We start from the raw sequence: 22,798 nt of genomic DNA, 5'->3' as shown, positions 1-22,798 counted from the left end.
TTGTTGGCTCGAATTTTAAACCACCGACACTTAATTCAGATCGATGCTAAACACACGCCACCAATAATCTCGTCGATAAAAAGTAAAATTTAGGGTTAGAGTTTCTATTTTGGATTAGGATTTTCTAGTTGTAAGGTTATGATTTGATTTTTAGGGGGTTTTGGTCTTAATTTCGAAGTTTTCTTAGTAGTCGTCGTCTTATAGCGTGAAAAAGCGTCGATCTTGACGGTAAAGTTAAAGACTTAGAAATGAGTTGGTCAATTTCGTGTCCTCTGTTTATCCTCCCTGTTCTTTTGGTTTAGTGGTATCTTGTTTGATTTGTTAGGTTTTGCTATGTTTTGGTATGATGTGCTGACATGAGTAGTACTAGTTTGGTCTTTTTTGGTTTGGATGGAAGTTGTCCCTTTGATGTTGTGAATTGTGGTGTGTATTTGTGGTTTTTGTTTATATGGAATGTTATTAGACAACTATTTATGTATGTGTATGTTGGAGGATAAAGACGGTGATGGAGTTGGATTTTGTTTACTGGTTTAACAAGTCTTTGAATGGTAAAGTCCCCTCCCCTTCCAAAGGTCGTCGGATGTCGAGTGTTGGAGGAAGTGTAATAGAGAGTGTTTTGAAGGATTTTACCTTATTTGAATATGGTATATATGGAGTAGCTAATTTGTGCTAGGTTCTTCGATGAAGGAGGGAGTAGTAAGTTTTAGGAAGGACTTATGTTCTCGGGTTACGTTTTGGTTGTTGTTTGGTGTGTACGTAGGATTAACTTTGGTTAACCCTCAATTTAGGTCAGTGTTGAGATTTATTCTCGACACTTACATAATCCTATATTTGAACGTTGCTACTCATTTTCTGGGGATTCATAGTAAGCTAATCGAGTTAAGTTTACTGACTCAAGTGAGTGGTGTAGAATTTGATCACAATGTCTCTCCAACTATCCCGTGACATATGTACTCTTCCGCTTCTTTTCTTATCTTCCAAATATCATAGGTTATTCATGGAGTTTCTTAGTATTTCGCAGACGAGTTTCAACTTCCCTAAGAAATCACAACCAGAAATGGCTTTGGCACGATAAATCCTAGTTGGTGGTGCAAACAAGTCCCTATATATCAACAATCAATGGTCATTGCGAGTTGATCGTAATTACTTTACGTTTTTCAACATTATGGCTTTTCTTGTTTAGTAGTTTGTGTAATGGTATATAAAGGCCTTAGTGTTATAGTTTATTTAGTTTGTACTATGTAAACAATTTCAATTTATAGAAGTTTATCCTATGTAAAAAAATAAAAATAAAAAACCTATATACATCTATTTTTTAGGAAAATCAACTTTTGTTGTATTAATTAACATGACAACCGAACATAACGACTCTTAAATTGATCTAAGTGACCATTAAATTAAACAAAGTTACATCCAAAAGGATGACACATTAAAACGACAATAAAGCTCATAAAACTCCAAAAGTTAGGTTACTAGAACTTAAAAGTCAACATACATTAGTCATGGATATAAATTATTCAAAGTCATCCCTATTTTAATAAAGTTGCTTTCTTATAGGGTAAAGTCAACCCTATTATATATCCCTTACATTTTTAGATAATTATCGAGTAAATAGGTCTGGAGGTCCTTAAACTTTGCCAAAAGGAGCAGTTAGGTCCCTCAAATTTCAAAAGGAGCATTTAGGTCCCTCAAAATGGATGGAAACCGCTGCTTTTTGACTTCTGTTACTAACGTCTGTTAAATGAATTAAAAATAAAGGCAAATTAATATAAAGGGCAGAAAAGGACAAAATAACAGTTACTTTTACATATTAACAATAATTAAATAAAGGAAAACCCTTTTAAGTTAGCTTTTTACAAAAACTAGCAGTTCAAAGTATTTAACAAGGCCATTTGTACCCAAATTATTCAACACTTAATAAAATAAAATAAAGGATCAACGCTTCCTACTAATCAAATCCCCCAAATTAACACACCCAACAAGCATAGGTTAATCAACAACATTTCTCAGAGACAATTTATCAAACACCTTGTGTGCACACCCAAGTAACTTACATTTCCGGTAAAATTCATCCGAGCTCAAACCCATAAACTCCATGCATCATCATCATCTTCAATCTCATGTTTAATCAGCAAGTCAGCAACTCATACATGAAATCTAACGAGCCTACGACTACTAGTACTCTGCTCAACCACACTCTTTCAATTATATTCTTATCAACAGCCTAGCTAGCTAACATAACTTTGTGGATCAAACAACAATGCGGGGTCTAAGTGTAAAATTCCACTGTAATCCTCATCATGATCACCATCAATCATCTATCAACTTGAGCTTGAGATCACAATAATCGTGCACCTTAAAAGATCACAATAATCATCTATCAACTTGAGCTTGAGATCCTCGTCATGATCACCATCAATCATCGTTGATCCTCATCATGATCACCATCAATCATCATCGTCCTATTTTTCTTGGTAACAATCTTTTGAAACACGGAGTAAGTTTTGAAATATTAAAGTAACTATTTTTCTCAGAATTATTGAATAGGATTATGAAGAAGAAAGTGGTTTCCCCAAATGAGATCGGAGATCAATTTTTTTCAGAAAGGGAGGAGAGAGAAAATGGGGGAGCAGGGGTGTGGGTCACCATGTGGTAACGAAACCCACCCAGAATCTCTTCAATTGAAACCAACCCAGAATAAATAAGAAAAAAAATCGAAACCAACCCAAAATAAATAAAAAACAGGGGAACAAAAAAAGGGGAAAATCAGTGAAAATGTGAAATTACAATGGAATTGTTGGAGAAATCCAGGAATTAAGAAAGAGAAGCAGATTGAAGAGAATCCATAATAAAAGAGGAGAGAGAAAGAGAGAGAAAAAAGGTAGAAGAAGAACTAGTTGTAGTAGCAGACATCTGGGAGAAGAGAATTTGAAACTTTAGAGTTGTGGAAGAACAACAATTAGCTGAAGTTTATGGCGATAATTGCTGAAAATTTAGAGTAAATTTGCTTGGGTTACTCACTAAATTCGATTTGATTAGGAAGAGTTGTGGAAAAACCTAGAAAAGGGGAATATAAAGGGTGAAACGTGTAAATGGAGAAAAAGCCATATGAAAAAGCTAAGTAAGTTGAAAAAGCTAAGTCATAATTAAAATCAGCTGTTTTCATTTATTTATACACGTGTAAATTAATTTTCCTTTTCTTTAAAGCGGTTTTATTATTATTTTATTGAACTTAACAGAAAATGAAACGGTGTTAACATAAGTAGCTGATTCCATCCATTTTGAGGGACTAAAATGCTCCTTTTGAAACATGAGGGACTTAACTGCTCCTTTTGCCAAAGTTTAGGGACCTCCATTATAGTTTACTCGATAATTATCTATTTTGCGTTTATACTATAATTTAATGGTGGGATCCGTTCCAGAGTGATGTTCTAATTTACACATTTTACGTTTATCAATGCACATTTTTTTATCATTTAATCTCTAACTAGCTTAGATCCCGTGCACGCACGGATTTTTTTTATCAATTTTTTCCACAAAATATTTAAATGAATATTTCTCAAACTACTGCATAGTTATAACATTTTTAACATACTCGTTTAAATTTATTCATCTAATATGCATATTTAAAATGCTAATATGGTAATTTGACTAAAATATTGAGTGATATATTTTCCATTATTAATATATTGATTTGACTAAAATATTACCAATTTAGAATAATTATTATTACGTCGTATCTATTATTGCCATAATTTATAAACTAAATTTTGTTTCCATACATAAATAGTTTATAAAAAAAGGAAGAGGATAAAAATAAAATAAAACGAATACACTTTTTTAGGAAAGTGTTTTTCGGCGGGAAAATATCGCACCAGGAATTGACACGTGTCATTCCTGGTGTCTCTTTTAGTATATGGTAATAGATTATACATTAATAAAAATTATAAAATTTTGATATTATTAAAGTGTTTATTTAGACGAATCAAACAAGGCCCCACATGAATATGTTTTTTCTTATGTATTAGAAATAATTTAAAAGATTATCTTCAATTGTGAATAGCGTCAAAAATCTAAATTCGATGATTATTGTAGAACGGAGTGAGTAGTTTCTTTGTCTTATAACTATCCTCGTAATTAAAAAAAATTAATTCCAATATTTTGTAATGGTTGATATTCTCTTGAAAATTAATATTCAAAGTTCCTTTTTTCATATACATGAACTAGTTTTTTGGTCCGTACGACGCACGGTATATATTTTTTAATAAAACTAAATAATGATCTTGCATATAAAATTAAATTGAAGAGGCAATGAACTAAATAATCAAGCATTGATTAATTAAGAGTTTTAAGACTGTTAAATTTTTTCTATTACATATTTAGGGGAGTTGTACAAATAAGTTAAAATATATAAAAATAAAAAGAGATTTTAAGTTGGGGTGACAAGTGGCATGCAAATCTTTCTGTTTAAAAATATTAAGATAGACTAGCGATTTGACCTGTGCAATGCACGAGGGAATTTTATAAAGTGGTAGAAGAACTTACATTGACACACAACAACTTTTAGGTATTATGAAAATTTAATTATTTATGTAAATTTACTAAATTTTTGTTTATTGTAAGATATAAATAAACAAATAAATAACATTTAAGGTTATTAATTACAAATTAATCTAAACAATATGTAGAGGGGACAATCAACGACAGTGATAATGTAACATACAATATAATGTCAATAGCTAGAAAAACAAATTATTAATAGCAAAACAAATAATTATTACAATAATCACAATAAACATTGACGAAAGTTGAAACTTGGACATAGAAAATGAGGATAGCTAGACGCAACACATAAAATAAAAGACACACACATTACCTCGGGAAAATGAATGATGGTATAATATATTTTTTTGGTGCACATGATGATGATATAGAGTTCATTGTGTAAGTGATATAATGAAATGGTTGGTAGTTAACTTTATTTATAAGGAATGCAAGGAAGATGAGAGGACCCGAAAACGGCTAGTTTTTAGTCGCAAACTTCCTTAATCATCAAGCAAACACTACGTGCCAACTTCGTACAAATCGTACGAAGGTACACCAACACAAGCCAAAACAAGGACGACATCTTTCGTCCTTTTTGGCAGCTTCTGTGCCACGTCAGCAGCGCCTGGCGCTGGCAGCTGCGCTGGACGCTGGCGTGAGCTGGCGTTTAGCAGCAGCTTCTCCTATTTAAACCCTTAATTCTGAGCATTATGGGGTGACAAAATCAAAACACAACGTCGTAATACAATAATTGCTACTCAAATCAAAATACAAAAATCCTCCAAAATCACATACAATTTTCAAGTTCTAAGCAATTGGGAGCTCTAAAAGGAATCTATATAATATACTAAAAGAGAGGAAATCAATGTGGTGATGACAAATGTCACTCATTGATTGACCTCTCTTTTAAATTAAAAAAAGTTAAATTATTAGTCCAAATTAATTTATTTTGTTTTATTTAAGGAAGCATCAAAAAAGATATTATTGATTGCCATTATAAAATTTAAAAGATTACGTTGATAATAAACATCCTAAAATATAATGTACGTACAAAAAATGCAAACTGCCAAAAATACCGTTCTTAAAGATTCATATATTATGCTAAATATTCTCCCCTAAACCTAAAAAGTTGATTATATTGTTATTTAATTAAAAATTATCCATGTCATTATAGTATTTTGACTTAGCTAAAAATATTATGAAAAATATATGAACATATATTTATGCACGTAGTCAGATGCTTAAGTATGAATGTTTTTATTATCTACGCTATTATATAATAAATTATGCCAAATTAACTTGCAAAGATAAAAGTTCTTATATGTTACTTGATTACTTAAGCCATGAAATTGGAAATCATGGTTTTAATACAATTACAATGTATATACTCCGTATGTATATACATCATGAATGTCACAATCAAAGAGTTTCTACATTGGCGGACAATTTTTTTATTAATGTTCGTTGATCATATATTATAAGATAAAACAATGTTCTTCGGTATAATTAATATGATTGATACAGGTGCAATATTCGAAACATGTCATAGTCATACGGAGTATATATATACATAGTAGCTTTTGGGAGTTAAGCTAAAGTTTGGGGCCTAACCTTTCACACTTTTCACCTTTTAGGACCCGTAATTTTTTTTTTCACCTTTTAGGACCTCAAACATAATTTCCGATGAGTTAACCAAATACAAACTCACCGGTAACCACATCAACAATATTAAAAAACATATTGCAATAAAATGCAAGCAGATACTAAGGAAATTAATTAAAATCACCATAACTTCCTCTGGGTTTGTTTTTTTCCAATTAATTCTTCAAAACCGTAAAACTAAATTCCCATTTTCTCTCTCATAATTTGCAATTACAAGCTAGGGCAGTGTTTTTAAATTCAATAATTCAAATTGTTAACCCAAAATCTTAATAATTTGACATTTTCTTCGTAATTTAATGAATCTTGATCATTCAAGTTATTTAATTTGCAAAGGTTGGATGTTTTCTTGATTTTCTTTTAAATAATGACTTGTTATCCGAGTATTTACGATGAAGAGCGAAGAAAATGGTGGTGGAGGGAAGAACTCATTAATGGAGTGCAGTACAAAATTCGTATATGACACTCTCAAAAAGTAGGTGATACTCTCAAATCTGATATGAAACTCCCAATTTCAATCTGATCTTGATGAATAATTCATATGGGTTGTCTTATTTTTCATTAAAAAATGACAATGAATGTAGGGAGTTCTGGTGATTGATGAATTTGGGAAGAACGTGAAATTGATCCGTGGAGTTGATGATTCTTTGCAGATTAACAATAACCTTAAGTGAAATTACAAACAAATGAAGCAATGCCACGTGGAATTTAACCCAAGGGACTCAACTTTTAACTCAAGGGACTCAACTTTTGTTTTACTTTTATTAATTTTGGCCGGAAAATGAATAGTAGTTCCTAAACGGTGAAAATAAAATGTATAGGTCCCAAACGGTGAAAACTATGAAAGGTTAGACCCTAACTTTTAGCTTAACTCAGCTTTTTGGTGTAGTATTCGTATATGGCCAATTACGAGGCAAAGTAAATCATATGCTATTGACCATCTAAATATGGATGTTCAGAAAGACATTTATGTGCTTAAATTTGCAATCATGGCTGCCAATATGATGTGTAATTAATATCCTTTTTTTTACATAAACTAAGTGTGTAATTAATATCAAACTCTATAAAAAAAAGTACAAATATGTCTAAAATAATAATTCATACTACGTGAATAATCATGATCATATTTATAAAGTATTTGCACGACTATTTTTTAAATTCTTCTTAGCTTTCCCATATGACTATCTAAAGATATTCAAATTACCAAATACTACTTAGCTTTATACGATTATCTACACCATTTAACAAAATTACCAAATATTAATCTCTATTCTATAAGGGAAGAGGGGATGATTTGGTGTCCATGTAAAAAGATTAAAATCCACTTATTAAGTTACTAATTAAACTATATTACCTCTATTATAAATAAGGAAATGACTTAAATCAAGAAAACAAATAAGCATGTCGACAATATAAAGAAGGAAACAATCAATAAAACTTACAAAATTCCCCTAAAAAACTTAGAGTAATATTAAATGTTGAAATTAAAATTTATTTGATTGATTTTGTCATTTGTTATACCATAAACTAAATCATACCAGAGCCATTAAAATCTTAGCTCAAAAATAATGCACACTCGAAAAAAAAAACACAAATTTATGAAAATAAGGGCATAAAAATCATTTCATCTTTTTTTTCCTTTCAAATTCTACTAATTTTTTTAATGCATTTATTTTACTTCAAACTTCTTTTCTTTTATCTCAATTTTCACTTATTAATTAATTTGTTGATAAAAGTTAATGTGGTGATGACAAATGTCACTCGATCATTGATTGGCCTCTCTTTTAAATTAAAAAAAGTTAAATTATTAGTCTAAATATATTTATTTTGTTTTATTTAAGAAAGCATCAAAGAAGATATTATTGATTGCCATTATAAAATTTAAAAGATTACGTTGATAATAAACATCCTAAAATATAATGTACGTACTAAAAATGCAAACTACCAAAAATACCGTTCTTAAAGATTCATATATTATGCTAAATATTCTCCCATAAACCTTAAAAGTTGATTATATTGTTATTTAATTAAAAATATCTATGTCATTATAGTATGGAGATTCCCCGCAAATTCGTCTCATGGCCGGGCGGATATTGAGGAAAGTTTGGTAAATGATGGACCTGCCTTTCAATTCCTTGATTATCCTTCATCTAATTCATTATAAATACGTCAATGTTTGTTTACTACTCCTATTATTCCAATTTAATCGTCACACATTATTTTTTCAACCATCCAATTTAATTTTCATACTTCTTGTATGGCATGGACTCACTAATATATTACATCCATCTTCTCTCAATAAAAAATTAAGGTCTCGCTTATTCTCTCATTCAATTGAAATACTTTTGTACATGTTTAAAAATAATAGATAAGCCAATATCGACTTATTATATAAAACTCCATGAAAACTTAATGTGACGATTAAATTGGGACGGATAGAATACTATCCTACACATTATGTAGTATAAAGTTTTGTTTTTTTACTCAATTAATCTAACCAGATAACCGAATTGTTGAATACTCTAGAAAAAAGATTTAGAATTCAACACTCTCTTGCCGAAAAAAATAGGTGAGTAAAGGGGTTGGTTTGAGGCGTGTTGTGGAACATGGGTGGGTGGTGGAGCAGAGATGAATTTTTTTTACCCCTCGAAACGAGAATTGAGAGGGGTGAGTATCGTTCCTATCATCGGTGACGGGATGAGATGGAATTTTTTAGGCGGGTATAGTGTAAAGGTCGCGCCCCATCTCTAACTAAATAAAGTAAATGGTGGGGCCGGGTGTGTTGAGTGGTCGGAATGAAGCAAATGGGATGATTATTAAGGAGAAATGACTATCGATGGGAATGGTGGATTGAAAAAAAATAAAAAATTGACACATGTGATGAATGAGGATGAATATAATTTTGTCCATGTACCCTTTTTTGTTTTATTTTTTAATAAGTAAGACAATGCATAGGTTAATAACGAAATTATCCATCACTAATTTTAATTAGGAGAATATTTATAACCTCTATTTTAATGATTATTGTCCACCACTATAGTTTTTAGATTACAAACCGTGCATTGCACGGGTACTATACTAGTTCTTGCCTAAACCTAACTAGGTAATTCCGAATCCCACCCCTAATCAATCATGTTTCTTTGATTTTCTATTTCAAAAATGATTAGTAAGTTGGCATTTTTAATCCTAAAAATGTCACTTACAACAATCATACATTTCTTACAAAATTCAAACTTTATGTGATGCAAAAATGCAAACTTTCAAGATTCAATGATGTTCAAAGTTGTTTGTAATCACCTCTTTGAACTAGAATCACCTTCAAAATATGGAGTAATAAAAGATGATGCCTTTCTAATGTTTAAAGGTTTAATATTTGAGATTCAAGACTCCATTTTTCAAATTTCAAGTTCAAGTTTCAAGATCCGATAATGTTTAGGGTTGTTTGCAATCACTTCCTTAAACTAGTATCATTTCAAAATAAGAGCTCATCAAAGATCAAGCCTTTTCAACATTTAAAGGTCCAATCTTTGAGATTCAAGACTCTTAAATTCAATATTTCAAGTTCAAGTTCAATATTTCAAAGTTCAAACATTTCAAGTTCAATATTTCAAGTCCAACATTTAAAGATTCAAACTTTTCAAAGTTCAAGTATATGCTCAAAATCTAAGACGCTTTAGGTCGAGCAACTTGACCTAAAGTAGAGATTTTTGCTTTGAATCCGTGGCGGGCGCACTTATTTTTAAGGAGCCGCTTGGCATTCGGATCTCATGTGCTAAATTCAAGTTCAATACCGCACTTTCAATTATGCAATTTCAATACCGCACTTTCAATTATGCAATTTCAATTCCGCAACTTTACTTGCCTAGTCCTTCTAGGCAATGTGGTTCTACCTCCTAGTCCATTTCTAGGTGGTCTTGTCCTTTACTAATTCCGCACCTATTTTGCATTGTGATGTTGCTTTACTTGCTTATTGCTTTCATCACCTAACATGCTAAATACAACAAGATACAAGGTTACGCCACGCTTAACAAAGATAATTTCATGGACAAACCGATCTTAGGTTCCCTTAAATTAACTTTAAAGCAAAGTGACCACAATACAAACTAGAAATTCGATTTGTTCTAAATTCAAACCCACATAGTCTAAACTAGGGTATTTTCGAAAATGTTGTGCCACGCATTTGAATCATTTTTAAAGCTCGCGGAATAAGAATCTCGTTCCCTTGCCCGGATCTCACTCATCCGTTTCTAAGATTCAATGTCTTATCCTAATAGAGTCATCTTTGCGGTCTTTCCAAACGAGACCCTAAATAATGTTTGGTGGCGACTCCTTCAAAGTACAAAGATACGATGGTTTCTAAAACAACCGCCCCCGTAGGGGAAAAAGAGCAATACAAAAATACCCCCTACAATTCTGGCCCCGCCCTCAACCACTTTCATCATACAAAACTTAGACCGACCTTAGGTTGAGAACTTTGCATGTCGCATTCATATTCATGTTAGTGTGACAACGTGCTACTTGTGCATTGTGTGGGCGTCTTTGCACGTGTGAATGGCTAACTTCGAGTTCTAGCTTTGCCAAAAAACCATTAGCCTCCAACTAGGAAACCAACCCCCTAGGAGCATCATTCAAGCCTCATGCATCTAAAATCGCCGATTTAAGGTCTTTTAGGAGTGCCACTTCATTTGATTCAAAACCCTCAAACACGCCTCACGAACAAATGCCAAATTCAAATTCAATCCAACGGCGTCATAATGCCGGATTTTCGAGTTTCAAATTCCAAGTTCAATCCAACGGCGTCATGATGCCGGATTTTCTAGTCCAAATTTCGAGTTTCAAATTCAAATTCAATCTAACGGCGTCATAATGCCGGATTTTCGAGTTTCAAATTCCAAGTTTATGACGCCGGATTTTCTAGTTTCAAATTCAAATTCAATCCAACGGCGTTATAATGCCGGATTTTCTAGTCCAAATGTCAAGTTTCAAATTCCCAAATTCAATCCAACGGCGTCATAATGCCGGATGTTCTAGTCAAAATTCCAAATTTCAAATTCAAATTCAAGTCCAACGACGTCATTCCGGATTTTCTAGTTCAAGCATTCAAATCTTCAAATTCCATCCTTCGAATCTCAAATTCAAGTTGCCAATTCCAATCTCAAACCTCAAATTCAAGTATCCAAACTCAAGCCGGCGTAATGCCAACTTTTCAATTCAAGCTTCAAGACCGAATTCCTAAGTTTAATCTTTCAAACTTCAAGTCCTATACTCAAAATTTCAAGTTCCAAATCCATGCCGACATAATGCCGATTTTTCCATTCTATATTTCAAACCTCAAGTTCGAAGTACTAAGTTCAATCTTCCAAGTCTCAAGTCCCATATTCCAAAACTTTTTAATTGTTGTATGATAAACTCTATGTAAAAAAAAAAGAATTTGTTTATAATACTGCGTAATAGAAATTGATCTCATAATGGATCGGGAGAGAGGTAAAGGATCTTATGGGAACTTATAATCAAGTTTTACAAAATAGAGAATAGAAATTATGTTCCAAGTGTGTCCTAGCATCTAATTAGGATGACATTATCTTTGACAACTAACCAATGAAGCGTCCTTATAAATAGTTTATACTACCCCTATTGTTTTCCAAATTACATAAAATAAAATAAAGATTATTACAATATGATGTTTACATACAACAGAGATGAATGTTTTTTGTACATACTTAGTAGAAAAGAAATTTTAAAAGCTTTGTAGAAACTGAAAAATGAACAACTACATCAATATGCGGGTGTAAATTGGATGAACTGGATTGGACTGTGCCAAATCTAAATCCAATCAAAAAGCTATTTAAGTCCTAATCCGATCCAAATTTTTTGAGTCCAATCCAGTTCGATCCATATAAATTTTCTTCAGTCCGAATCCGGTTCAATCCTATCCGATGTTTTTTTATAAAAAACTTTATTTTAATGATAAATTTAAGATTTAAATTGAAATGGTTCGAATATAAATGCAAATTATACTCTTACCGGCTAAACTTTTTGACAGATAAAATAAAATATATGAGTATTAAATATTGGATATGAAATCCTTTAACGCCTATAACTATAAGTCACTATTCCATATAAAGGGAAAATAAATAGTCATAATTCGGTTAAGAAATAAATATAATTTCAAAAAAAAATGTCTTACATATCTAAATACTGTGTTCGGCGGTAGCGTTTGAGGTAGCGGGTAGCGTTTTGACCTAGTCAAGACGCTACTTGTAAAATTTGTAAGTGTTTGGTAAAGTAGCGATTTAGGTAGCGGTTAGCGGTTGAGGTAGCGGTTGGGTAGCTTTTGTCAAACGTTAAAATTATTAGCGTTTAAGGTAGCGGGTAGCGTTTGACAAATTTATAATAAAGTTTTAAATAATTTTCATGCTTTTTTTTTTGTAATTTTATAATATCAACCGCTACTTTTACCGAACACTCATATTAGTTACCCGCTACTTTGACAGCTAACCGTTACCAGCTACTATTCACCGCTACTCGCTACTTTAACCGCTACCCGCTACTCAACCGCTAACCGCTACCGCTAATTTTGCCGAACAGGGCCTCAAACGAAAAAAGTTTCAGTTCTTAAAAAAATATAAATTTTAAATTATATTAAAACATAATAACCAACCATCATATCCGACGAGAGAAAGCGAAAGAAAAAGAGGGTGAGAGGATCTTTTTGGGTTATGGTTTTTATATGGAGTGTAACATTTGGTTGTGTTTTATTGCACATACTAATTAAAAGCACATAAATCACATATTTCATAATAGTTTTAAAATAACATACTATGTATTTTTATATATAAAAAAAAAAAAAAAAATTAAAACTTGGACTTAATTAGATTTTTTGACTCCAAAAGGTTGAGTCCAAGTCCATTCCAAAATTAATTGAACTTGAAAATTTTAGTCAGAGTCCAATCCAAACAATTTCAAGTCCGGTCCAGTTCGACAAGTTGGACTGAACTAGATTGGATTGGACTTTAAACTTTTCTCAATCCACTTACACCCTTAACAATGCGTTAGGTAATTATTTTCAAAGAAAAATAACTCAAAATTAACAAAGATAAATTGGCAAAATCTATATATATATATCAATACCTAGTATTTAAAAAGGAAAACCAACTCTATTTTAAGGACACGTAAGCAACATCATTTTGAAGACACGTGGCGGACACATAATCATCACCACTTAGAAGACACGTGGCCAAGAATACATAATCAATTATTCATTTAATACATAATAAAGTACCTCAACTTTTCATCCTTCCCTTTTCAATTTTAGTTTAACCGTTTAGAACAATTTAATTAGAGATATTGATCAATACATTGGCGGTTATGGTGAATATAAAATGAGAAACGTTTCAGATGGTTATAATTCCCGGGTTAATGAATTTGACTATTTATTAAACCTACATGTTTACAATTTTTTATAGACTGGCATTCCTACCTAGCTTATTTTGCTAAATTTCTTCATTCTAAAGAATTTTACTATTTTTCTATAGGTGGGTGGAAGTTAAAATTATGTTCTTCTAATTCATGCACACCCCATTGTTTTATGAAAAAATATTTCTTCTAATGAGGTTGGTATTAGTTAATGTTATCATTATATTCATTTTTTAGTCCATTTAAATCAACGGTGCATCTTCTTTGCATCCCGTTGCCTGACTTGCCTCAATCATCATCATATTTCAAGTTCTTTTACAAACAACTTAAAAAACCGACAACATGGAATCATCATATTTCGAGTTTTAAAAAAATGGTTTAATCTTTGATATTTTCCAGAATTTTGACATATCACGTCTGGTTAACTTGATCAACAACTCTTAATTCTTAGTTCATTTTCCTTTTTGGTAGTTTTCTTGATTGTGATGCGGAGGATAGGGTGCTGAACTTCATGTATACTTGGCAATTGAAACATAGTTTTTTTAATCCAACAAACAACAATGGTGAATTTCTTAGCATATTGAAGATTTGTGGATTTCTTTGGTTTAATCCAAATAATACATATGCTTAGCTTAGTTACTCCGTACTAGCATATTTCTCTTATTCTCATTTTTTAAAAAGCCCCTTGGATAAAAGCTATACTCCTAAACTAAGAATGTATTTGTGGTCTTGTGGGAGCTCATAATATATTCCATAAAAGTAATCCTCCCACCCAATATATCTTGGAAATTTTAGTTTGTCTACGTACTATCAAAATTATAGGTGAAAGTTTTTAGTGAAGTATTATACATTTATATTTTTATCATTTTGGTATATCAATTTACCATTTTTTTAATTGAGTTTCCTAAAATATAGCCCGTGCATAGAACGGGCCAAAAGCTAGTTAGTATTTTAAAAGGAACACCATAGATTATTAGAAGCCATGTGACATCTCATTATTAGAAGCCATGTGGCACTCTCCTTTTATCCATCATTTTGTTTTGTTTTTTTCCATTTTTTCTTTATTGTTTATATGATTTACAACTTCTAATGCCTCTTCCACTTCATTTTCCTTATTCAACATCAAGTTATTAATAGTCTAATATGCTCATTAGTCTCTTCCACTCCACCCCTTTAACATCCAATATTTATTCAACATATAATTTTTATATTTTTTCAACCTTCAAATTACACCTCTAATTAATTCATATATTACCAAAAATCACAAGTACTCACTAATTAAAACTTCAAAAGACATCTGAACAACCACTATACAACCACCCGTTCTATGAACGGGTTCAAAAGCTAGTTAAGCTTTACAAAGGAGACAAAATCACAAAAAGAAGATAAGTGATTTAGGCCTTTCTTTCTTTAAAGAGGGTGACAAATTGACAATCATGGATTTGGCCTGAGTCTGATCATTAACACATGGACTTCTTTTTTGGCCCAACAGAGAAACTCTTATTACTTATTAGCTTTATGATTTTGTATGTTTATGTTAGCATTAGAAACAGTATACCCCCTCATGTTTCCCCATTTTCTTTTATGGTGTCTTAAAATAATCTTCTCACTTTAATTTAAAAATATTTTTAAATTCATATTTTATTCTTAAATACCCTTATAATAGTTTTTAGTGACACATTTTTTTTAGATAATTGTGACCGCATTGAATAAAATATACATAGGGAATTGACTTTTTATTTTTAATTAAAAAATTGACTTGATTATAACAAAACATTAATAATTTTATCTTCTCCCAATGAATTTTGTAATTTCCTATAAAAATACAAATACAGTTGCATAATAAGAATTGTAAATCATACAATGTTCCAAGTTTCTTAATTATCGTGAAAAATCAAACGGAAAAAAAATTTAGGGACGATCGAAATAGTTTTACGAATATATCAATAATGTCTTGATCTAGTGATTACTACTGTAAAATTTAAGACTGAGTATGTACATTAAATTTTAAGTTTGAATTCCCCCTTCACATATGTAATCGAACTCCCAGAATAAAATCAATATAAAATGAGATATAAGCTAGTTTTTTTTTAACTAGTTTTTACCCCGTGCGATGCACGGGTTTCTTAATTCAAAAATTCGGGTACATCATATATGTCATATAAAGTAGGATAGCAAATTTTGAAAAAATAAAATGTGATACATTTGGAGTATAATGAAATTAAATTTAGAATGTGAAATAAATAAAAGTGTTTTTGAAATAAAATGAATATCTAAGTAATTAAGGAGGGGAATTGGAAAGGATGAATATAAATGATGATTTAACAAAAAAATAAAATAATATAAAAGATATGACACGTGGCATCATTACATGCAAACATTGTGTTTTAAAATATTAGAATAGATAGATTTACAAAAACACTCAATCATTTTTCATTTCCTCCTTTCTTTAATTCACAACCGTTAGATTAAGAAATGGACAGGAATGAAGAGTTAGTGAGTTACCCCTTCCCGGTAATTTGTTTACTCCATTAATTGAACTTCATTGACTTTGACCGTTCAAAAACTTTTCATCTGCTGCAAAAGAAAATCTCACCTTCCCGCTCAATGTATCCCCTGTTCAGTTCGACTTCTGACTTCTGATCATCCCTTCTTCATCCTATTTATTCCTCCCTTTTCTCCCCCCTCTTTCCAAAAACTCACAATTTCGTATCTACTGATTCCGTTTAAATCGCACTGGTGAGATTTCTGGATTCTAACCTTTGCCCATTTTCTTATTTGGTTTTGTAGGGTTTTAGTTTTTCCATACATTTTCGATTTTTGTTACAAGAATCATTTCTTTTATCATACATTTTCGCGTAGTGATGAAGGTTTTTGTAATTTTTTTTATTGTTATTGTTATGAGATTCTTGTAATTTGATTTATTTGGTTCAATTCTTACATGGGTTTTGTTACCATGCTGTAAACGGAGACGTGGGTGCAGATTAAATTAAGTTTTTGTTTGTGATTTTTTTCACTTCCTAATTATAGATGCTTTGCTTTCTTTGGATTAGATTTTTCTTAAATGCATGTTTGGTTATTAGTGAATTTTATAATTGAAGAGTTATTTTCTATTTTGTTTTTTGTTGCAAAAATGTGGAGAATTGTTTTCCTCCTCTTGATTTGTCAGTAATTTTCATGTTTAACGAGCTTCAACTTTTTGTGTCACTGTTAGTAAGTTGAATTAGTGCTTCCAATACAAGCATTGCAGCACTTCATGATAGTGATTCATTTGACCCGATAATGTCGAGAAAGGTATAAGCTGCCTTGCTAGTCTGCAATTTTCATCTTTTCAGGCGAAAAACTATATGTTTCTTATGTACTCTGTGTTAGGTTTAATGGTCTATGTTTAAGACATTTTGTTGTACGATCTACTGCAAGAGTAAACTTATGTTCGTGTTGGTGATTAATCTGACAATTTATGTACTCGATCTCTATGGTCCACTAAGTTCTTTCCAACATGCAGTATAAGAATAAACATAGTCATGACTAGTCTTGTTTGATTAATCTCAATGAATACTTTAACAATATCAAAATTTTGTAACTTTTACTAAACATGTAATTAGAGATATCAACTATACAAAATGTACCCAATTAAGGGAAATGAGAAGATTTTTTAGGAACGGAGGGAGTAGTTAGTAGTACATGTCAATATGTTTATTGTATTTTGATAGTATTTGTGTGTTATATTGTAGTATGATGTTTAGTTTCTGTGAGTTTCAGTGAAACTTTTGTTTGGTGAACAATCATTTTTTCGTTCAAGGGTTTATGTCCTGTTAGTTCTGCTTACAATTGGAAACAAATGTTGACAGTGTTTACAGTGCATATGTTACATATTAAGCTGATTAAGTGGTGTGCTTTACAATTGTAGAAAATGTGTGATCAATGAACAAATGAAATTTATTACTCGAATATTTCTTAAACTTGTATGCTTCATGGTTACTTGTATTATTCCAAATCTTATGGTTCTGAGGTAACTGACTGTTCTATGTTGACAGTGTTTACAGTGCAAAGATGATGCGTGATGATGAATACAGTACACTGGTATCATCAACACCTTATGGAAGAAGCATTTCACGAGCCAATGACTACGAAGACACTGAGAAATTTGTCTGGCCATGGAAAGGCATTGTGGCTAATTTCCCTGTTGAGCTTGAAAATGGAGTTTATGTTGGAAAGAGTGGAAACAAGTTGCTAGGTGAAACTGTTGTAAACGGTCTTGACCCTTGGAAGGTGATTACTTTGTGGAGTCCTCAAGGTCACACTGGGTTTACTGTCGTGAATTTTGGTAAAGATATTATGGGATTTAAGAATGCAAGATTATTTGAGAAAGACTTTGAGTTAAATGGCCAAGGAAGAAGAGATTGGTACTCAACAAAGGCTCGTGGAGATAAACTTTTTGGATGGTTGGCAAGGGAGGAAGACTACATCTCCAACAGTCCTTTGGGAAAGCATTTGCGTGACAATGGCAATCTCAAGACCTTTGCTGATATTAAAAATGAAAAAGAATGGATGGAAAAAGTCCCATCTTCAAGCCTTGACCAGACCATTCAAGTAAAAGACAAGCAAAAAACAGAAATGGTTAACAATCTTTGGGGAAAGCATTTGCGTGACAATGGCGATCTCAGGACCTTTTCTATTATTAAAAATGAAGAATCGATGGAAAAAAGCCTATTTTCAAGCGTCAACCAGTCCATTCACGTAAAAGACAAGCAAAAAATAGAAGTCCTCAGTGAGACATGTGCTTCTTTAGAGGAGGTGATGAAAGAAACTGATAAAATGACGCACACTTTCAATACAGGTAGATTAAAATTTTATTTCTTTCCTATCAGTTTTGGCAAAACCTACGATTTGTGCTTTTAAGTAAAAGAGAAATTTGTTGTTTCTTTCTTTCTTGAGCAGAGATGGAAAGGATGTGGAAACAGATTGTTGATGACAAAGAGAAGATACTAAGTGAACATGAGAACTTTATGCGCAAACTAAGATCACAGATATATGAGCTAGAAAAACATGAAAAATTGTCTGAAAGACGCGAAGCTGATTTTGAAGACAAAATAATCAAGCTTCAACAACAGAGGAAATTGGTACTTAATTCTTCTACTTCTTCTTTTGGTTGCATCACTAGTAAGTTGAGACTTAAAATCAATGGCTTCAATGTTATCTATGTGATAGTAATTAAATTCAGAAGCCTTTTTCTCCCCTGGTTACTGAACACTCAACACTGAACACTGTTACCTAGTCATGGAATGCATTTCTTCTTGAATTGCCTACTTTTGAAGCATTCTTTCATTTTTCAATTATTATAATATTAGTTATTTGTGTTTTCAGAATGAGTTAGCAACACAGGAACAACATCAATTAGAACAGAAAGTACTAGAACTTGTTGAGAAGCATGAGGTAAATACTCCAACTCACATCTATATGCTCTTGTAGATCAATCATGTAATGAGTTCCTACTGTGCTTATTTGTCTCATACATGGTTCCTTCATTGTGATTTCCAGAGGGAAAAAGTGGCACTCCAGAAGAGAATCATTGATCTGGAGAAAGAGAATGATCAGAGGCAAGCGTGAAGAGTTGCAGATTGAGTGTGATGAACCCTAACCAACTACCTGTGCACCTTGTCTACAACCGAAGACTGATATATGCGTTTTATATAGAGTTTTTTACCCCCGTCCCTTAGTAATTTTATGTATCAAACGTGCTCTTAGGAGCCGTTTCTAGTACTAATGTGTGTTATTGAGTGTGCCTTGAGTTTCAGGTTTGATTATGAGAAATTGGTCGTTTTAGACCCGTTTCATTGTTGATCAAGGCCACTATATGAGTCCGAGAAGTTCGGGACCTCCATCGTCGACTTTCGGGAGCCTTAGATGCTTATGGTTGAGCCCCGGGAGTTAGACTTGGTGATACGGGCGACATACCTTGAAGATTGCAAATTGCCCTGGAAGCTGAGGGCGAAATGCAACCATCGGGCGGAAGTATAAGCAAGCCAAGTTCATCCACGCGCGCCCGATCGGGCGCAGCTCGCCCGATCCGGATCGGGCGGTCAATCTGGAGGCTTTGTGGAGATTTCGCAATCCGCCCGATCGGGCGGATTTTGGCCCGATCGGGCCGACTATCGAGTGATTCGCCCGATCGGGCGAAGCGTCGCCCGATCGGGCGACGCCAACCTCCAGCAGTTTTTCGCGTTTTTAATTCCGTTTTTAGGCCTTATTTTGGCAAAACTATTTAAGAAAACTTGTTTTATTTTTTAGGGACATCTTATTTTCCAGCACTAAACCCTTAGTTTATTTTTCTAAGTTTTATTTCCTCTCTACATTAATTCAAACACTTAGTTCGATTGATATAAAAACACAAGCTTTCAATTTCCATTGTTGGAGAATTAGGTATTGTTTCTTACTTTAATTTATTCTATTGCTTTGATCATGTTTTCCATTATGTTAATCGCTTTGTTATTAGTTATCATGAGTGAGTAGTTTAATTTCTAGGGTTTAGGGGATCCATGAATGCATGATTGGGATTATATGTGGACTTGATTATTTGATTGATTGATTATAATTTCTATAGCTTATTATTATTGCTCGTCAATTCTATTCGGCCGGACTATTTTGATTTGAGTTTGATTAACCTTAGATTATGCGCCGAGAGGTATAAATCTGATGTTTTTGGTCTGTGGCTATTAGATAGGAATTATTTCTAGTACGTAGCGAGAGCCCGCTAGTTGTTCTGTCCTAAGGAATTCATAAGATTCGAGAGATGCATGTTTTCCTAGTTATGATTGTTAATTAATTGTTATTGTCCGTTGTCCAATCCCGGTCTGCATTTGTGGTGAACCGCTGCCCTAGATTCCCTTAATATTGTTATATTCCAGTTTGATTATTTGCCTTAGCTTAATATACAAACCAATCCAATTCTTTGTTACCAGTAGTCTAGATTAGTTAATTAATAGTAGAAAGAACATTGTTTCCCTGTGGATACGATCCCTGCTTCCCTTGCTATATTTTTAGTTGGTGAACGTTAGGTTTATCTTTGATAGGAGTGCGATTTAGCCTGTCAAATTTTGGCGCCGTTGCCGGGGAAACGGTTTTATGTTCTGTTATTAATTGTTTTTCTAGATTATTGTTTGTCACTTCTCAAGGGACTCCCGTTCCTTGAGACCAGATCTCACGACTGTTTTCTAGTTCTTGCTTGTTTATGCCCAGGACTGTCCATACCAGCGATCTGACTTCGTTCGATCCTGAACCTGAACGGACCTTTCGTAGACGGCGTAGATTCGTTGAACTGTTGAGAGACTATTCTGACTCTGAATCCCACTATCTGATAAGCAATCTATTCCGTACAGATTCAGAGATGGGTGACCAAGCACCACCACCCCCACTTGTGCCAAGGCTTACAGACTATTCAAAACCAAGTCTGTCTATGCTTCCCAAGGCAATCATGCCTTCCATTGCGGTCGAGAATTTCAAGATTGAACCCCAACTGATAAACATGATCGAGAGACACCAATTCGGTGGGGAAAAGGGTGAAGATCCCAATCTCCACATTCAGTCTTTCATTCAGTATTGTGCCACCATTAAGCAGAAGAATTTAACACCGGAGCAGACTATGGAGATACTCTTTCCATTTTCATTGAGTGGGAAGGCCAAGCTATGGATTAACAGTCTCAACCGCGCAGCTATGAAAATCACCAATTGGAATTCTTTGGCCCTTGCATTCTATGTTAAATATTTCCCACCTGAGAAGACAGCTCGTCTGAGGGGTCAGATATTAGGTATCTCTCAACAAGTAGATGAGAGTTTGTTCGAAGTCTGGGAGAGATTCAAGGACTTGCAAAGAGAGTGCCCACACCATGGTTTGGATGACTGGTTCCTGGTTTAGCAGTTTTACAATGGTCTGGGTAATGAGTCTAGGTGTCTTTTAGATTCAGCTGCCAGAGGGAGATTTATGCAACTGGAGGTGCCTAGAGCTTTGGAGGTGATTGAGGAGATGGCCATCCATAGTGCCCAATATGGGAATCCTAGAGGTTTTGCCGACCGAGGTGTTAAGCATGAGATGAATTCTATTGAACAGCTTACTGCTCAGCTAACTGCCCTACATCACAAGCTCGACAATATACAGATCGCATCTTCCCAATCCACCCAACATGCTAGTGTCGCTGCAATGAGTGCCCAATCTGCTAATGTCTGTAATAGTTGTGGGATGCAAGGCCATTATGCACAGGTATGCCGGAGCTCCATCGAACAATGCAATGCATTCCAGTCCTACAAGCAGAACAATTCGTATTCCAACTCATACAATGAGGGGTATAAAAACAACCCCCTATTATCATATAGGAGTACTAATGTTCAGAACCCCCACCAGATTCAACACCCTCCACCACCACAACAACCCTACCAACCGCGGAGTAACTACAACTCGCAACCTAGTGGATCACCTGGCTTACCACCACAACCTCAACCCACACAACCTGATCCCATGCTTGTAGAGATGAGGAATATGATGTTGGAATTGCAGAGATCTCTAAGCGAAAAGGATGCCAAAATCGATGCCCTCACTGCTCATAACAAGATCATGGATAAACAGTTGGCACAAATGGCTACCGCTCTTGCAGAGAGACCCAAAGGTCAACTCCCTTCACAGCCTGTGACCAGAGAGTCTGTAAATGCTGTCACTCTGCGGAGTGGATATGAATATGATGGGCCACCTATGACTATAGAGGAAGGGGTTGAAGTATCTGTTAGTGGTGCTGTGCCAGGAGAAAGTGAGAAGGTGGTCAAGGATAAGGAAGCTGACACAGGGGTTGAGAAGAAAGTTGAGATACAAGTTCCACCTATCAAACTTCCCTTCCCTCATCGTCAGCTAAAGAACAAGCTAGACAAGCAGTTTGGTAAGTTCTTAGAAGTGGTAAAGAATCTGCAGGTAACAGTCCCTTTCACTGAATTAATTACTCAAGTACCTGCATATGCTAAATATATGAAAGACATCTTGACTAGGAAGAGAGAATTTAGTGAGGTGGAGACTGTTGCATTTACTGAGGAGTGCAGTGCCTTACTACAAAATAAGTCTCCACCCAAGTTGAAGGACCCCGGGAGTTTCTCTATCCCGTGTAATATTGGCAACCTTTTTATTGACAAAGCCTTA

General features: G+C 33.5%; 1 protein-coding gene and 1 non-coding gene across 2 annotated transcripts; one reads left to right on the top strand and one right to left on the bottom strand.

The window, feature by feature from the left end:
• Nucleotides 1-505: 505 nt before the first annotated feature.
• On the top strand, nt 506-19,256 carry LOC130463548 (factor of DNA methylation 4-like). The gene is made up of 8 exons (XM_056832708.1): nt 506-644; nt 761-897; nt 17,423-17,511; nt 17,658-18,240; nt 18,373-18,460; nt 18,562-18,743; nt 18,988-19,056; nt 19,162-19,256. The coding sequence occupies exons 1-8, from the start codon at nt 506-508 to the stop codon at nt 19,228-19,230; spliced, it is 1,356 nt and encodes a 451-aa protein (XP_056688686.1). The 3' UTR covers nt 19,231-19,256.
• A 2,150-nt stretch (nt 19,257-21,406) lies between these two features.
• Nucleotides 21,407-21,513, bottom strand: LOC130464521 (small nucleolar RNA R71). The gene has a single exon (XR_008924925.1). It is a non-coding gene; the product is annotated as a small nucleolar RNA R71 (small nucleolar RNA).
• Between the last annotated feature and the right edge of the window lie 1,285 nt (nt 21,514-22,798).

The sequence above is a fragment of the Spinacia oleracea genome, chromosome 6 (assembly GCF_020520425.1).
Source record: "Spinacia oleracea cultivar Varoflay chromosome 6, BTI_SOV_V1, whole genome shotgun sequence".
In the NCBI taxonomy this organism is placed as follows: domain Eukaryota; kingdom Viridiplantae; phylum Streptophyta; class Magnoliopsida; order Caryophyllales; family Amaranthaceae; genus Spinacia; species Spinacia oleracea.
This window is presented reverse-complemented; position numbering and strand designations above follow the sequence as displayed.

What these genes read in the sequence shown, in the direction of transcription:
- LOC130463548 (XM_056832708.1), top strand. Translation starts at nt 506, where the DNA reads ATGGAGTTGGATTTTGTTTACTGGTTTAACAAGTCTTTGAATGGTAAA. An exon ending in AGTTAAGTTTACTGACTCAA is followed by an intron (nt 898 to 17,422) that starts GTGAGTGGTGTA and finishes TTTTCGTTCAAG; the next exon opens with GGTTTATGTCCTGTTAGTTC. An exon ending in TTCAACAACAGAGGAAATTG is followed by an intron (nt 18,744 to 18,987) that starts GTACTTAATTCT and finishes TTGTGTTTTCAG; the next exon opens with AATGAGTTAGCAACACAGGA.